The sequence below is a fragment of the Apodemus sylvaticus genome, chromosome 7, assembly GCF_947179515.1.
Source record: "Apodemus sylvaticus chromosome 7, mApoSyl1.1, whole genome shotgun sequence".
Classification (NCBI taxonomy): Eukaryota; Metazoa; Chordata; class Mammalia; order Rodentia; family Muridae; genus Apodemus; species Apodemus sylvaticus.
The window spans coordinates 116,927,222-116,944,300 of NC_067478.1; the positions used below are offsets into that span (position 1 = coordinate 116,927,222).

The following is a 17,079-nucleotide window of genomic DNA, read 5'->3' on the forward strand; positions in this document are numbered from 1 at the left end:
CTGTGCCTGGTAACTCCTTATGCCCCCTCCTTCTCTTCCTGTCCTGACCTGAAAATCTTCTCTCCATATCTTTGAGCGGTGATTGGCTTTTGTCATCTTTATTAGCCAATCAACAATTAAGGAAATAATTAGGGAATGAATGAAAGAAACTCCCCCTACAAGGTAGTATAACTAACTGATCTTGGGTATTTGATAACCATTATTCTAACATGCTCACAGAGATAAAAAGACAATATTTTCCCCTTGCCCTCTAAAGTCAGCGAGGCTCCAGGGAACTGTGGACCAACTCTACAAGGATTCTGGAACTGTAGGAAGTCACCTACTTTCTTGTTCAGGGAGAACCTGGAGGTTCTACTCAGTTATTTCTAATCCCTGCCCTACCTATGAAAAGGAGGGAAACTCAGAGGAGAGATTCCCTCAGTACTACAATGGACACATACAGCCAGGCCAAATAAGTCCTGTAAATTATTCTCACATAGACAGCTGATAAAGAAAGGTTTGAGGAGTCAGAGATGCCCCCAAAGCCCAAATGACTTTGTCTTAGGGTTTCTATTGCTGTGATAAAGTACCATGGCCAAAATCAAGTTGGGGAGAAAAGGGTTTATTGGGCTTACACTTCCATATCATAATCCATACTGAAGCAAATCAGGACAGGAACTCCAGCAGTGCTAGAACCTGGAGGCAGGAACTGATACAGAGGCCATGAAAAGGTTGCTGCTTGCTGGCTTGTTTCCCATGGCTTGCTCAGTTTGCTTTCTTATAGAATCATGGGAAACCAGCCCTGGGATGGCACCACCCACAATGGACTGAGCCCTCCCCACTTGCTCACTAATTGAGAAAATGCCTTACAGCTGGATCTCATGGAGGCATTTTCTTAACTATGGGTCCTTCCTTTCTGATAACTTTAAATTGTGTCAAGTTGACCAACAAAACCAGCCAGTACAGATCCCCTAAGGACTCAATCTACAACTAACCCTAACAGAACAAAAATAAAAAATAATTTAGGTTGCCTATATGATTTTAAACATCAAGCAAAAAGATATAACCCAGATTAAAATACACACACACACACACACACACACACTTACATACCCATGCGCATGCACACATGCGTGAATAAAAAATATAAATGTGTGATATGACTCCCAGAACCAGGCAATTATGTTAAAGGCCATAGTGACTTCCCAAATACATGATTATACAGTCACTCCCTGTTTGCTGCTTACTGTAAAGTCTTGCCCCGAAAGATATTTGGGGCTCCTCATAACTAAAAGTGTCCTGCAAGACAGTTGTGTCCTGGTGTGCTCAGGGGCCCAAGCTAGCTCAAATAAAATGGCCCTACTGTGATTGCATTAGAATGGCTTTTTGGGTGGATGGCTAACATTTCCCTAGCACTACACCATATCCAATAAAACAAATAATCCCAAGCCAGTAAACTAAAAAAGGGAAAATAACTCCACACCATAACCACAAAATAACAAAAGAAATCAATAAACACTATTCATTGATAACCCCAAAATTAATTTTATCAATTCCCCAATAAAAAGTCACAGGCTAGAAAATTCAAGTAGAAAGAGAATACATCTTTCTGCTGCATTCAAAAAGCACATCATCTGTAGATATTATCATAGGGTCTAAGGATGGAACATGATATTCCAAGTGAATGGACTCAAGGCTAAGCAGACATAGCTATTTTAATATTCAATGAAGTAGACTTTAAACCAAAAGCAATCCATCGAGATAGAGAAGGAAACTATATCCTCATGCAGAAAAGAAGGGAGAAAGATTATAAGAGTCAGGGAAATGGGTGAACTCAAGGAAACAGAATTTTCCAGCCACAGCATTTCTGCTGCACACTTGAACTCACAGGAACTGGAACAGAATATTCAAGGTCAGCAAAGGGTCAAGTCAAATGTGGTCCTCTCTTAGTTAGGGTTCTTTAGAATCACAGAAGGCATTGAATGTCTTTCTATAGTGAGGGAATTTGTTATGACTTACAGCCTGTAGTCCAACTCCCCAACAACAGTCAGCTATGAATTGGAAGTCCAAGAATTTAGTATTTTCTCAGTCCCACAAGGCTGGTTGTTTCAGCTGGTTTCTGTAGAAGTAGACTCCAACAGATGTGCTGGCAAGTAAATGCAAGCTGGGAAGAAGAGTGACCCCTCCTTCTTCCAGTGTCCTCATGTAGGTGTCCCAGCAGAGGTGTGGCACAGATTAAAGGTGTGTAACACCATGCCTGGATCTGGGACTTGTTTTGTTCAGGCTGACCTTGAACTCAGATTTCTCCTTGCCTTAGTCTCCTGGGATTTAAGACATATGTTACCTTGCCTGGGCCTAAGCTTTTCATATCCCCTCTGCCTCAAGATCTCCATGTCAAGAACCAGGTCACAAACTTGTGTCTTCTAGCCTCAAGATCTGGTAGCTCATTCCAGATATAGTCAGGATGACAACCAGGAATAACCATTTCTGGTTCTAACACTGAGAAGAGCAACTAAACACAGGCTGTCAAACCAAACCAAGAAGTTATCTCCACTTGAAATCTTCTTGAAAAGGAAAATTTAATTCTCCTCAATAGAGTTTCATGGGTTATATTTTAACTAATCTTAAGGGTACATAAGCCCCATGAGTAGCAGTAGGTGACCAACACAAAAGGAAAAGGTATTTTTACTCCATAGAATCTTTGCAGATCTTTTTTGGCCTTATATTCTTTTGCTTTGGTACTTTTTGTCTTGCTGCCTTGGATACAGTTTCCAATTTTGTGTTTTTATGGATTTTGTTTGTGTGTGTGTGTATGTGTGTGTGCATGAATGCGTGAGTTCCTTGGATTTTTAAAATTATTATGTCATTTTTGTTTGTCTTCAAAAGAGTGAGGGAAAAATATAAGTCATGGAGCTGTGTAGGTGGGAGTTGGGAAGTAGGGAAGATAAAGGCAGAGTTAAGGGAGAGTAAACTGTGATCAGCATATATTGTATAAAAAATATTTTCAATAAAAAAGTAAAAGAAAAAAGATATCATGAAAACCATGTATGTACAATTAATTACAAGTAGAACGTTAGAAATATTGAAGTATAGATTATAAGGATATGGAAGACTAAAACCTTCTGATATTAATAATCAGAAACTAGTTGTGCTATTGAATGCTTTAATTCCACCAGTACTGAGGCTTAGGCTGGAGAATCCCAAGCCTGAATAATGTCTGAATTGTAGCATGAGCTAAAGGGAGATCTGAGACTTATCTCAGAAAATAAAAAAAAATAAAAATAAAAATAAGTAGTTACAACTCTATAAGAAGATAGGGTACAATTTGGACCTCCATATGGTAGTGCACATGTGGAACCTGAATTTGAACTGTCTATGAAATGCAGCCTGAATATAATGCTTGTAGGCATGTAGAAGTTTTGGATTTACAGCACTTACTGTAAAATATAACCCACAACACCTTCATTTCACAGGTGGGAAAATGGAATTTTACCCCAATTAGAACCTGGTTGATGCAGTGGACTCCAGAAACCAGCCCTTTCCTTCTTTGCTCTGTATGAGAGAAATTTAAAGCCAATTAAGGCCTGACACAGTTGCTTTGCATTAGGGAGGTATATAGATTTACTCCAAGCATTTAGTCCCTGTTACTTCAGGATGTACACACTTCTCTTTCTGTGGCTGTTATTATGTCCCTGTGCAAGATGTGAGAAAGTTAGCAGAGCTGCCCATCTTGAGTTCTGACCCTTCCAACACTGGCCTGTGTTCTCTTGAGGCTATGTTTTACTAAGAAGCTTTCTTCTTTAGTGAGAATATATGGATTAATATATGTTTTTAAGTTTGTTTGGTCATTGAAGCATTGTCTCTTGGAGTTTAATCTCTCCTAGAAGTTGCTAGGTATCTTAAGATCATTTTGAGTCTCTTTATTCTTCCATTGCCACCTTGGAAACAGAGGCTATTGGGTTTCAGAAGCCTAGAGACTCTTTCTCAGACTGCTTTCTGCAGCTCATGATGTAAAGTTCTCAGCAACTTCATCACCATACTTCCTTGCCTACTGCCATGCTCCCTGCCATGATTTTAATGGACTAACTTTCTGAAGCTGAATTACACTTCATGTAAGTGGCTTTGGTCATGGCGTTAGCTTATCACAGGAATAGACACTGACTAAGCCACTCTCAGCAAATGTATATAAATTTGTCATGATAAGGGACTGAGGGTTTAAAGGACAGGGTTTTAAAAATCCATGAGATGAAAGAAAACCTTAGACACTTAAAAGAATCCTTTTTTAGAAATACAGATATGTAAGTTTAATAGCAGATAGAAAATGGAGGGACAGGCTATGGTTGTGAAGCCTGGTTCTCAGGAAGGGTTGAGGAACATCAATAAACCTTAGAGTTTTGAGAGGTTGATTGGCAGCCAGGGACCAAAGCTCTAGTCATTAGTCTTGTCTTTTTCAACTCAGTCCTGCCTGGCAGGTCATGTGCTGTTATCCACCACATGACTATCAGTGCCTTTTAAAGAGAAATGATGTGGGTCAGGAACAGAGTGCATGGCTCAAATTCCTATACTTCACATGGGACAGAATGTTATAATATTGCCCAGGAAATATACTTTTATTACTAGGAATCAGTAAGTCCAAGAGAGTTTAAAAGTAGTCACCAAGGACACTCCAAATCTTGCTAAACTAAAAGCGAATTGTGGTGGCTGCTCTCCAGCTAGGTTCCAGTTCTCAGGGACAAGACCCCAGGTGCAGAAAGAAAGGTGCCATGACTAGAAAGATGACAAGCTTTCAAGTTATCCAGCTGTTTCCTCCTCAGACAAATGGCTGGCAACTTGAAACTAAGGCCTGATGAACTCTGCTCAGAGTAATCCATCCCTTTCCCTGCTACTGCCATTATGAACCAGCCAGAGGAAAATATGCCATGGAATGTTCTTCCAAGGACCCTTATCACATGAGGCCAATCTGGAGGGAAGAATCAACAGCTCCACTTCCAGCTAGAACCTAGGCCTGAAACATATCGTGTACCTTTTTGCTCTTCAAACAATTTCTCTCAAAGATATGGGACTGCTCACATTTACTTCCCAGACTTTTGCAGGGAACTGAGAGTAGCACTTGAGAGAAGAGCCACCATAGTTACAAGTCTGGAAGTTCCTGACCACCTCACCTCTACTCTCATGTACCAATTAAACACCTCCAATTTGCTTGTTTCTTACTTTGGGGAAAAGGTTGCACTTTTGGTGATGCCTTCCAATATTTCAGAGTAAATAAAATTCTTGCCACCGGAAACCAAGAACACATCAAAACAAATTTTTCACCATGGTCAAGTAGGCTTCATCTCATGGATGCAGGGATGGTTCAATTTACAGAAATCCATCAATGTAATCCACTACATAAAAAAAAAAAAAATCAAAGTAAACATGAAATGGCCATTCCATTAGATGCTGAAAAATCATTTGACATAATTTGACATCCCTTCTAGTAAAAAGTCTGGAAGGATCAGGAATTCAAGGCCCATACCTAAACATAAAAATGTGGTATATTTACACAATAGAGTACTATTCAGCCATTAGAAACAATGAATTCATGAAATTCTTAGACAAATGGATGGAGCTGGAGAACATCATACTAAGTGAGGTAACCCAGTCTCAAAAGATCAATCATGGTATGTACTCACTGATAAGTGGATATTAGCCTAGAAACTTTGAATACCCAGGACATAATCCACAAATTAAATGATGTCCAAAAAGAATGGAGGAGTGGTCCCTGGTTCTGGAAAGACTCAGTGCAAGAGTATAGGGGAATTCCAGAACAGGGAAGTGGGAAGAGGTGGATGGAAGAATAGGGGGACGGAAGAGGGCTTATGGGACTTGCGGGGAGTGGGGACCCAGAAAAGGGGAAATCATTTGCAATGTAAATAAAAAAATAAAATTAAATTAAAAAAGGTAAAAAAAAAAAAAGCAATATAGAGTAAACCAGTAGCCAACATTAAACTAAATCGAGCAAAACTTGAAGCAATCCCCCTAAAATCAGGGACTAGACAAAGCAGCCCTCTCCCTCTTTATCTCTTCAATATAGTACTGGAAGTTCTAGCTAGAAAAATGATACAACAATAGAGGTTAAATGGATATAAGTTGGAAAGGAAGACATCAAAATATCACTCTTTGATGATGATATGATAGTATACTTAAGTGAACCCATAACCCCACCAGAGTCCTACTGCTGATAAACAACTTCAACAAAGTAGCAAGATATAAAGCTAACTCTAACAAATCTGTTCCCTTCCTATACTCAAAGGATAAATAGGCTAAGAAAGAAATTAGCCTATTTACACTTCTCACCAGCAACATGAAGTACCTCTGTGTGATTCTATCCAAACGTGTGAATGATCTGTATTATAAGAACTTCAAGTCTCTGAAGAAAGAAATTGAAGACGATCTCAGAAGATGGAAAGCTCTCCTATGGTTTTTGGTTGGCAGGATTAATATTTTAAAAATGTCCATCTTGCCTAAAACAATGTAGAGATTCAATAGAATACCTATCAAAATTCCAACTCAATTTTTCATAGAGTTAGAAAGATCAAATTCATCTAGAATAACAAAAAACCCAGGATGCCTAAAACTAATCTCAACAATAAAAGAACTGCTGGGAAAATCAGTATTTGAGGCTTAAAACTGTACTACAGAGCAATAGTGACAAAAATTACTTTGTATTGCTACAGTGACAGGGTGGTAGATCAATGGACTCAAATTGAAGACCCAGAAATGAACCTACACACCTATGGTCACTTGATCTTTGACAAAGGAACTAAAACCATCCAGCGGAAAGAAAAGATAGCCTTTTCAACATTTTGTGCAGGTTCAACTAGTGGTTAGCATGCAGAAGAATCCAAAGCGATCCATTCTTGTCTACTTGTACTATGCTCAAGTCCAACTGGATTAATGATCTTCACATGAAACCAGACCCACAGAAACTAATAGAAAAGAATGTGGGAAAGAGCCTTGATTATATGGGCACAGGGGAAAACTTCCTGAATACAATGCCAATAGTTTATGCTCTAAGATCAAAAATTGACAAATAGGACCTCATAAAATTACAAATTTTCTGTAAGGCAAAGGACACTGTCAATGGGACAAAACAGCAACCAACATATTGGGAAAATGTCTTTATAAACCCTACAACCAGCAAAGGGCTTGTCTTAGTCAGGGTTTCTCTTCCTGCACAAACACCATAACCAAGAAGCAAGTTGGGGAGGAAAGGCTTTATTCAACTTACAGTTCTGCATTGTTGTTCATCACAAAAGGAAGTCAGGACTGGAACTCAAGCAGGTCAGGAAACAGGAACTGATGCAGAAGCCATGGAGGGATGTTCCTTACTGGCTTGCTTTTTCTGGCTTGCTCAGCCTGCTCTCTTATAGAGCCCAAAAATACAGCCCAGGGATGGTACCACCCACAAGGGGCCCTCCCCCCTTGACAACTAATGAGAAAATGCCCCACAGCTGGATCTCATGGAGGCACTTCCCCAACTGAAGCTCCTTTCCTTGTGACAACTCCAACCTGTGTCAAGTTGACACACATAACCAGCCAGTACAGGGATAATATCTAATATACAAAGAACTCAACAAATTAGACTCCTGAGATCCAAACAACCCTATTAAAATAGAAGAGGGTTTATGGGACATCTGGGGAGAGGGGATCCGGGAAAGGGGAAATCATTTGGAATGTAAACAAAGAATATAGAAATAAAAATATTAAAAAAAAATGGGATACAGAACTAAAAAGGAATTCTCAACTAAGGAATACCAAATAGCTGAGAAACACCTAAAGAAATGCCCAACATCGTCAGTCATCAGGGAAATGTAAATCAAAACACCCTTGAGATTCCATTTCACACCAGTCAGAATGGCTAGGATGAAAAACTCAGTTGAGAGCAGGTACTGGCAAGGATGTGGTGAAGAGGAGCACTCCTCCACTACTGGTGGGATTGCAAGATGATACAACCACTCTAGAAATCAGTCTGGCCTTTCCTCAGAAAACTGGTCATGATACCACTCCTGGGCATATACCCAGATGATTCCCCAGCACGTAATAAGGACACTTGCTTCACTATGTTCATAGCAGGCTTATTTATAAAAGCCAGAAACTGGAAATAACCCAGATATCTGCAACAGAAAAATGGATATAGAAATTGTGGTACATTTACACAATGGAATACAACACAGCTGTTAAAAACAATGAATTCATAACATTCTTAGGCAAATAGATGGAAGTAGAAAATGTCATCCTGACTGAGGTAACCCAATTACAGAAGAATACACATGGTATGCACTCACTGATAAATGGATATTAGCCCAGAAGCTCTCAATACCCAAAATACAATTCACAGACCAATTGAATACCAAGAAGGAAGACCTAAGTAAGGTTACTTTGGTCCTTTTTGATGGGGGAACCCAACAGCATGGGAGGAGATACATACATAAAATTTGGAACATAGCTTGAAGGAAAGGGCATCCAGAGGCTGCCCCACCTGGGGGTCTACCCCATATACTGTCACCAAACCATAATATGGATGTCAACAATCACTTGTTAACAAGAGCTTTATATAGCTGTCTCCTGAGAGGCTCTGTCAGTACCCAACAAATACAGAGGTGGATGCTTCCAGACAAACATTGGACTGGCACAAGGTCCCCAGTGGAGGACCCATGGGTCCCTTTCCTAGAGAAAGGACCCATGGAGCCAAAGGAGCTGTCAGCCCCATAGGAGGAACAACACTATGAACCAACCAGTACTCACAGAGCTCCCAGGGCCTAAATTACTAACCAAGAGTACACAAGGAGGGACCAATGGCTCCAGCTGCATATGTAGCAGAGGATGGCCTTGTTGGACATCAAAGGGAGGAGAGGTCCTGGGCCCTGAGGAAGCTCAATGTCCCAGAAGAGGGGAATGCCAGAACAGGGAGGGAGGAGTGAGTGAGTTGGCAAGCAGGGGCAAGGATGGGTAGGGAGTTTTCAGAGTTGAAACCAGCAAGGGGATAACATTTGAAATATAATTAAAGAAAATATCTAATAAAAAAAGATTTACAAATCTGTATTACACACAAAGAAAAAACAAGAATGTGGATTTTGGGATTTGGAAAGACATGGAATCCTTTAAGTGGGGTTTAATGGGCAGCCTAGTATGAATATGTAAGGCAGTGATGCTGAGGGTCATTTGTACTGTGTAGGCCTAATGGTCCATGAGTTTTTACTGCAAAAGAACTTTAATATGTGTCTGAAAGACTGCTTTTGTGCTGTTTTGGTGACGATCTGACTGCTTTTTGCCATTGTCAGAGGAGATTGCCTAAGGCTAAGGTAAAGAGATTTATATTAATTGGATCTACAAAGTAAGTCTCAAAAAAGCCCCAAAGGGACTTTGCTCTCTTATTAAGTTTGAAGAAGTACATTTTCAACAAATGTAGCAGGTTGAGAAATGGACAATATGAAATATATAGTTTGAGTATTAAGGGGACACCAGGAAGTGAATAGGAGCTTGCAGGGCAGTGGTTGTGCACGCCATTAATCCCAGCACTTGGGAGGCAGTGACTGGCAGATCACTGAGTTGGAGGCCAGCCTAGTCTACAGAGTGAGTTCCATGACAGCCAGGGCTACCCAGGGAAACCCTATCTCAAAAAAAAAAAAAAAAAAAGAAGAAGTAGAATATGAATTCAAGGATATCAAATTGAATTAAGGAAGTAGTGACCTTGGAACAAATTCCACAAAGCTAACTTTAGATCCTGGCACAGTACAAGCCTTTAATCTTAGGAGGCAAAGATAAGCAGATCTCAGTGTTCAAGGCCAGCACAGAATAGAGCAAATTCTAGGTGAAAAAAAGCTTCAGTCCAGGCATGTGGGCCACACCTTTAATCTAAGTGCTTAGGAGCCAGGTATGCAGATCTTGAGTTCAAAGTCAGTCTATGGAGCAAGATCCAGGATAGCCAAGCTAAGACAGTGAATGAGTTGGCAAAAAAGAATCTAGTGATAATGTAATAGCTTGTCAATGTTCTAGTTCCTACAAGCAGATGAACTCACTAGCTTCAGACAATTTTCTCTGGCTTTAAACTCAAGAGCAGAAGGAGACTACTGGGACAATTGATGCTGGTTAAGTAGAGCTAAGAAATCAGTGGTGATTAAGAAGAGACGAGCATTATTTAGCTGAAATTTTCTGGGAAGTGTTTTCTGAAATCACAAAGAAGCTGTATATCAGAGACAACTGAGAATGTACCTCATGCTGTAGCTGTACCTGGTAATATGTAAGAATCACTCAGGTGGTAACGGCTGTGAAGCCATGAAGGCATCATGAAGATTAACTAAGGCTTAGCACTGAGAGAGGACATGGAAGGACATTGGGGAAAGTGCAGCCAAGTGCAGAGGATAGGCCAAGCCAGAAAATGAGGCAAAAGATTAGAGGCTTGGTACTTTGAAGAGAGCATATGAGAGGTTATTGGAGAAGCCTAGTTGCCGTGGAAGGCCCTGGCATATTGTTGATGCCAGTATCATGGGGGTAATCAACAAGAACAGCAGAAGCAGCAGAATGATCAATCTGAACTTAAGAGTGCTACAGAGGGCAGGATCTCAGATATTGGAACAAGAAGCTGTGAAGCTGAAATTGACTTGGGGACCCCAAGATTATAATGATGCCAAAGCCACAGGATGTCTGCCAAGGAAAGCTGCTAACAGGGAATGGAACCAGCCTATGAAAAAGAACTTTGTTGCAGTCAACAAAGATGGTAAAGGATTTGAAGATCTGAAGACTGGAGATACAGAGTTTGGAATTTGCACAGCTAGATTCTTGTTTTGCTTTGGGAATTAAAGTTAAGAAATTGGATGAGTCTCAGAACACTGTTGAGATTGCTATAGACTACAGGGACTTTTGAAGTTGAAGCAAATGTATTTTGCATCATACTATGTTTAGTTCTGGCCCCCATAGACTCATGTTTGAACAAGCATAAGGGGATCAGGGAGTAGAATGTGATGGTTTGTATATGCTCATCCCAGGGAATGGCACTATTAGGTGTGTCTTTATTGAAATAAATGTGTCATTGTGGGTTTGAGCTGGGAGCTTTTCCTCCTAGATGCCAGAGCATGTTCAATCTGTTCCTGACTTCCTTTGGATAAAGATGTAGAACCCTCAGCTCCTCCTACAACATGCCTGCCTGGATGCTGCCACATTTCTGCCTTGATGACAATTGACTTAACCGCTGAACCTATAAGCCAGACCAAATAAAATATTTTCATTCCTAAGAATTGTCTTGATCATGGTGCCTATTCACAACAGTAACTAAGAAACCCATTGTCTGTGAATCTCTTGAGTACACTTTAGACAGATTCCATCATTATGTGATCAAGGAAGGACAAAATTAATAAAGATCATTTATCAAAATTGTTTAATTGTATAAGAATATTGTATAAGTAAATGATATAACTTAATTAAAATTCATATATCAACACAAATTTATGGTAGCAAATCCTGCAATTATAGGTAAAATTTAAACATTTGACAGAAATTTATCACTACTATCTGCTGATATTGTTAAATATAGTTAATACAACATCTTTAGAACCCTAAGTAAATCGGAGGTAAAAATTTGAAAATGTTGCAAAATATCCATGAAGATAATTTTTCCTTAGGAGAACAAATCAATGATTTACTAACATATGGTAATCTACTATAAATTTCAAAATGTAAATTTCAACTTGAATGACAAATATATGAAGAGACACACACATTTAACCTGTTTTATACATTATATGTTGTAAATATCTAACAAAATATTTTAATGATTTATTAATATGCAAAATTTTACAACATAAATTTGAACTAAAATAGACAAAATACGTATTTACATACAAATATAAAATTTCAAAGGTTTACAATAACTGCTCTAAAGCTAATGGTCACGAAAACAGCTTAGAGTAATTATGAGCATAATGGTGGGAAGTTAGCATTAAATATACTTAAGATTCAGCTAATCAATGTAATGACTGGAATGTGGTACTGAAGTACATATTAAAGCCAAAACAGATAAGGCCATAAAATAGGATTTATCTATGTCAAAGTGTTTGTGTTTCTACTTATTCTGAATATGAGAGGTGAGATTTACTCTTTGCAATAGCAAGACTAAGAGACTTTCCTAAAAGTAGCTGATGCCAGTTGTGTATTCAGTGCTTCCCTTTGTAAGACCTGATGTATAGTTTGTTCAATTAAAAGGTAAATAGATTTTATGTCCTGCTCAGTCGGGTCTCTTCCTAAACCTAGAAATCTGATGTGTGCCGAACTATGGCAAAGTCCCTTCTCCACAAACTATATTCCTTTGTATTTAGTAAGCAAATGTAGGAGAGAATAGCAAGCAAGAGCAACAAGAGAGAGGGCAGGAAAGTTGCCTATGTGTTGGGAATGTTCGTGGTTTTTGTTGAATGGTTTTAAACAATGATTTAGAAAATGAAAGTGGCCAAAATGGAGTCTAAACCAGAGGGTTCCCTTGAGGAAGATTTTCATCTTCTTCATCTGTACTACTAGAGTCTGAGGGGGTGCTAGAATCTTCCTCTTGGCTGTCATCCATCATATCTTGTTGGGATGCCTGGGAGCCAATAGACTCTGAGGAATCTGACCCAGGATCTAGCAGCTCCTCTGACTCTCCAGGTTTTATTTGAAGCCCATTCTGTGAGGAGGGCTGCAGATCATCTGTTTGTCCAAACTTGTGGCTTCTGCCTCCAGACATGCCCATGTTCTTTCGCTTACCACAGTTGGCCTTTGCCTCTTTGTATGCAGCATACTCCTCAGGAGACAATGTCTTGAGCCAGAGGTCCAAATCCACAAAGTATTGTTCCTGTAGCTTCTCAGCCTGTTTTCCATAATGCTCTCTCTGGTACTTTGGGACTCGTTGCCAACGCCTGCTGATCTCAACCCAGCGCTCCCTAAAGGACAGGTGCCTCAGCTCTGGACTTGACCATGAATCTTGGTGAAATTTGTGATATGCATTCATAGGGGGTTTCCTGGGTTCTCTCTGAAATTTGATATCTGAGGAAAATATATTGGCAAATTGCATTTTTAGAAGAGACTTTGTGTTTTTCATATCTCCTTGTGTTTTCTTAGTGACTTTGGTTTGGTGACTCCGGGGCACCACAGATTTCTTAGGAGGCCCTGAAACAGAACCCCTTTTCTTGAATTGGCTCATCTTTTCCTGAAAGTCTTGTTTCTCCTTCTTGAAGTCCTGGATATATCTCTGCTTTATCTCTGCTGGCAGCTGATGGTATTTCTTAGCCAAGAGTTTGGTGAGCTGTGCATTGCTGTAATTAGGGTACATCTGACAGTATTTGGGTCTCTGTTCCTTGTAAAAGCGCAGATAGGCAGTCAAGGGTCTTTTAAGTCGGTCAGGATCCTGCTTGTCCGTATGATTTTTGTGTGGCTTTCTCATAAGTTCTTTGGCTTCTAGCACTAATTCTGCCAGTGTGCGGAACTTTCTTAAATTACAAGAAATCTCCAGCCATTTCTGTTTGCACATTTCTCCTGAAAACAGCCCAAAAGCAACGTTGCTCCAGTCTAGTTCTGCCTGAGTGCTATTGAATTCTCTGAAGTCATCTGATTGGATATTGTGCTTTATGCCTTCCAGTAACTTCAGAATGTCTGTGTCAGACCATAGGCCTTGGTTATCAAGTGATGTCATCATTAGCTTAACTTGTGTTCCCACTAATATCTCAGTTGTGCAAACATGTAAACAGCAACTTTAAATGCTAAGACACAGAGACAGACCCTAGTAGATAGCTTCTGATTTCCACAGTCTGTGTGATTCTGTATTTCTGAGGGAATCAAAAATTTTAAAAATATGTTAGACTTTATCCTTGGTGTTTATGAAAAAATCAGATATCTCTTTCCAATGTTGTTTATATGATTAATTTCTTATTAACCATGTAAATGGATACTCTCTCTTTGGATGAATGTTGTTTGCTTATATGTGATACAGTTATACCCTCTTTTGCTTCCTTTTGTAATCTTACTAGAACTTGCCAATAAAATATGGGTGGGGTTCACACCTTTAATCCCAGAACTATGAAGGCTGATCTATGTAAATTCAAGGGCAGCCTGGTATATATCTCAAACTCTAGGACAACTGCAATGACAAAGTGAGACTCAGAAAATAAATGAAAATTAAAGAAACACTAGGCTGTCCAAAAGAAAAAAAAGAAAAAGAAAAACAAAAACAAAAAGAAAAAGAAAAGAAAAAGAAATAATGAAAGCCAAGCAAAGCAAAGAAAAAAGTAGCACTGAGGATGCAATAAAAAGTCAAAATAAAACAAATAAAAAGCATATGACTAAAAGGAAAAGAACAGAGCCAAGACATTCATCAGTCACACTCAAATGAGCTGAAAACAGGAGGCAAGACATTGAACTTCCAAGACATCCACCTGTGGCATTTCCATGGTTTGCATGTGAAATCTATGATAAAGGATGCATTTATACAATCGGCACTACTCTGCATGTATATTAGAGCTTTACGCTGAATTATCTTGAGGAGGTTTCAAACATGCATTTGGAATTTTATTTGGCCACTCACATTACAGACAAAATCCTCAATAAAAGTATTGCCTCTTTCATAAACATTCTCTAGAAGAACTGGAACCTAGAACTTGAACACATATCAATAGCTCCGAGCACTGCTATTCTTTAACCAATATTTTTCTGTCTCGTGTAATTTGTCTGGCAAGGAGGTCAACAGAACACTCTGAATGTTGTCCTAATTTTTTCAAAATATATGCTCTGAAATTTAGCTAATCCAAGTTATAAGCAATATGCTTAGTCTGTTGTTCTTTGTGTAAATATAGTTTCAGGGATATATGCTCTGTGTTGGATAACACAGAAGAGGGCTAATCCCTAGGAGAGACTCATTTTCTTGAGGGAGAACTCTTTTTTTCTTTTCCATATACTTTGTTTACATTTCAAATGACTTTCCATTATCAGGTTCCCCAATCCCCACAAGTCCCATAAGCCCTCCCCCCTCTGCCCATTCCTCAATCAACCCCCTCCCACTTTTCTGTCCTGGAAATCCCCTACAATGCTGAATCTAGCCTTTCCAGGACCAGGACCCTCTCATTCCATCTTCTTGGGAATGAATTGATATGTGAGTTGTGTCTTGTGTAAGAGTAAGCTTCTGAATATTTGAGGAATATCTTTGTGAATTATTTTTAGGTAAAATAATGTAAAAACTATACATATATTCATTATTTAAAAACTGCCTATGAGGAGTATTAATTTCAACATTAGCTGGATCTAAATAGAAAACTTACCTTTAATTTTAAAACTGACTTTAAATCAACATTATCATGAAGCTTTCCTCATATTCAGGATCTTCCTGCCTGAACCATACATGTAGCAACCAACCAAACTGAGTGGTGTCAATTATTTGTTTGATTCATTTTCTTAGTGCTAGGGACAGAGCACAATGTGGGCTAGGCAACCTATTAATGAGCTCAGCCCAAGAGAAGTATCTCACCAAATATGAAATGTCACTAAGCAAATGTGTCAAAAAATAACACACTAGTAAAATATTCTTTTAATGAACTTTTTTTTTTTTTGAGAAAGGGTTTCTCTGTGTAGCCCTGGCTGTCCTGGAATTCACTCTGTAGACCAGGCTGGCCTACAACTCAGAAATCCACCTGCCTCTGCCTCCTAACTGCTGGGATTAAAGGCGTGTGAGACACCTGGGATTAAAGGCGTGCCCCATACCACTGCCCTGCATTTAATGAACTTTTAAGAAATGGGTTTGAGAAACAAGACTGTAACTTCTTTTTCTGAGGAAGGTTTTATAGACACATCACTTGTAGAAATCTTATAATATACAGTATCTGTGCCATGCTCAAAGTAGAAATGCATGGCATGTCCATAAAGATAAAAATGAACATTTACAAGGAACATAAAATAAATGGGAAAACTATATCAATCTGAAATTTTAAAATCATGATAGAGTAAAATATTGTAGTGTAACAGTAAACTGAACAGAGTCACATTCTCATTATTAAGTATAATTTGTTCTCTTACTCGAGAATCTTTGAAATCAGAAAGTATAAATTCACTTACCCAGGATTTTAACTTACCTCCAGATCCTCTGGTCTCCTCAGTGCTTGCAGGAAATTCTGCAGTTTTCTTCAGGGATGCTGTATCTTCTGGACATTCTAGATGACAGCTGTGACTCAAGGAATATAAATACAGTGTAGTCGCCTTCAGGTACCTCTGAACTGAATGCATTTTCCAGTTCAGAAGACTTTATATAGGAGAACTGGTAGCCCCACCCTAAGGTGGAGTCTTTACATATTTGCATCATCCAATTAACTTTTATAATATGTTTCCTTAGCCCTTTGGGTCCACCCTGAGTTTTGTTTTAGCCTCATGTCCATTTTGCTGTTGTGCTATGAAGGATGTAGGGAGTAGTATCACAGATCCTCTCATTGATGAGGTGTTAATAAATTTATAGAAACTTACTGTGGTGGTGAATCCTGTCGGTTCAATTAAATCTAAGCTTGTTGGCACTCCAATAAGGAGTTCTTTCCCTTTCTGTCCTCTGTAAAATACTAACATTATATTACATAGCTCTGACTGTCCTAGAATTCATTATGTACACCAGACAGAGATATATCTGCCTCACCTCCCATGTGCTGGAGTCAAAGTCATGTGCCAAGACCCTAATCTGAATAAGAAATTTTCTTACTCAGATAATTTGAAGTAGACACACTCAGTCTAAATTTCGACCACACCTTCTGATGGGAAGCCCATATGAAAAGGACATGGAAGAAGCTTTTGCTTTGGCTTCCTTACCCTCATACCTGGAAGTTGTGTCTGTTTTTTTGCTGTGGGCAATTTGAAATTCAGCTCCATCAGGATTCACACATAGACTGAGGACAACTAACTTTTTAGAAATCCCCCAGGACCCCTGAAGCACATTTTTAATGCAGAGATATCCAGCCTCATAAGCTGAAACATTACTAGATTTTTAGCCTCCTTGTGAGATAGCCATTTTGGGCTACTCCGACCACATCCTGTAATCCAACCTAATAAATCCCCAGTAAATTTTATAGT

General features: G+C 39.1%; 1 protein-coding gene across 1 annotated transcript; it reads right to left on the reverse strand.

The window, feature by feature from the left end:
• Window positions 1-12,472: 12,472 nt before the first annotated feature.
• Window positions 12,473-13,675, reverse strand: LOC127689832 (upstream-binding factor 1-like protein 1). Its single transcript, XM_052189404.1, has one exon. It carries the CDS (start codon window positions 13,673-13,675, stop codon window positions 12,473-12,475), a length of 1,203 nt encoding a protein of 400 aa, XP_052045364.1.
• Window positions 13,676-17,079: the final 3,404 nt, after the last annotated feature.

What these genes read in the sequence shown, in the direction of transcription:
- LOC127689832 (XM_052189404.1), bottom strand. Translation starts at nt 13,675, where the DNA reads ATGACATCACTTGATAACCAAGGCCTATGGTCTGACACAGACATTCTG.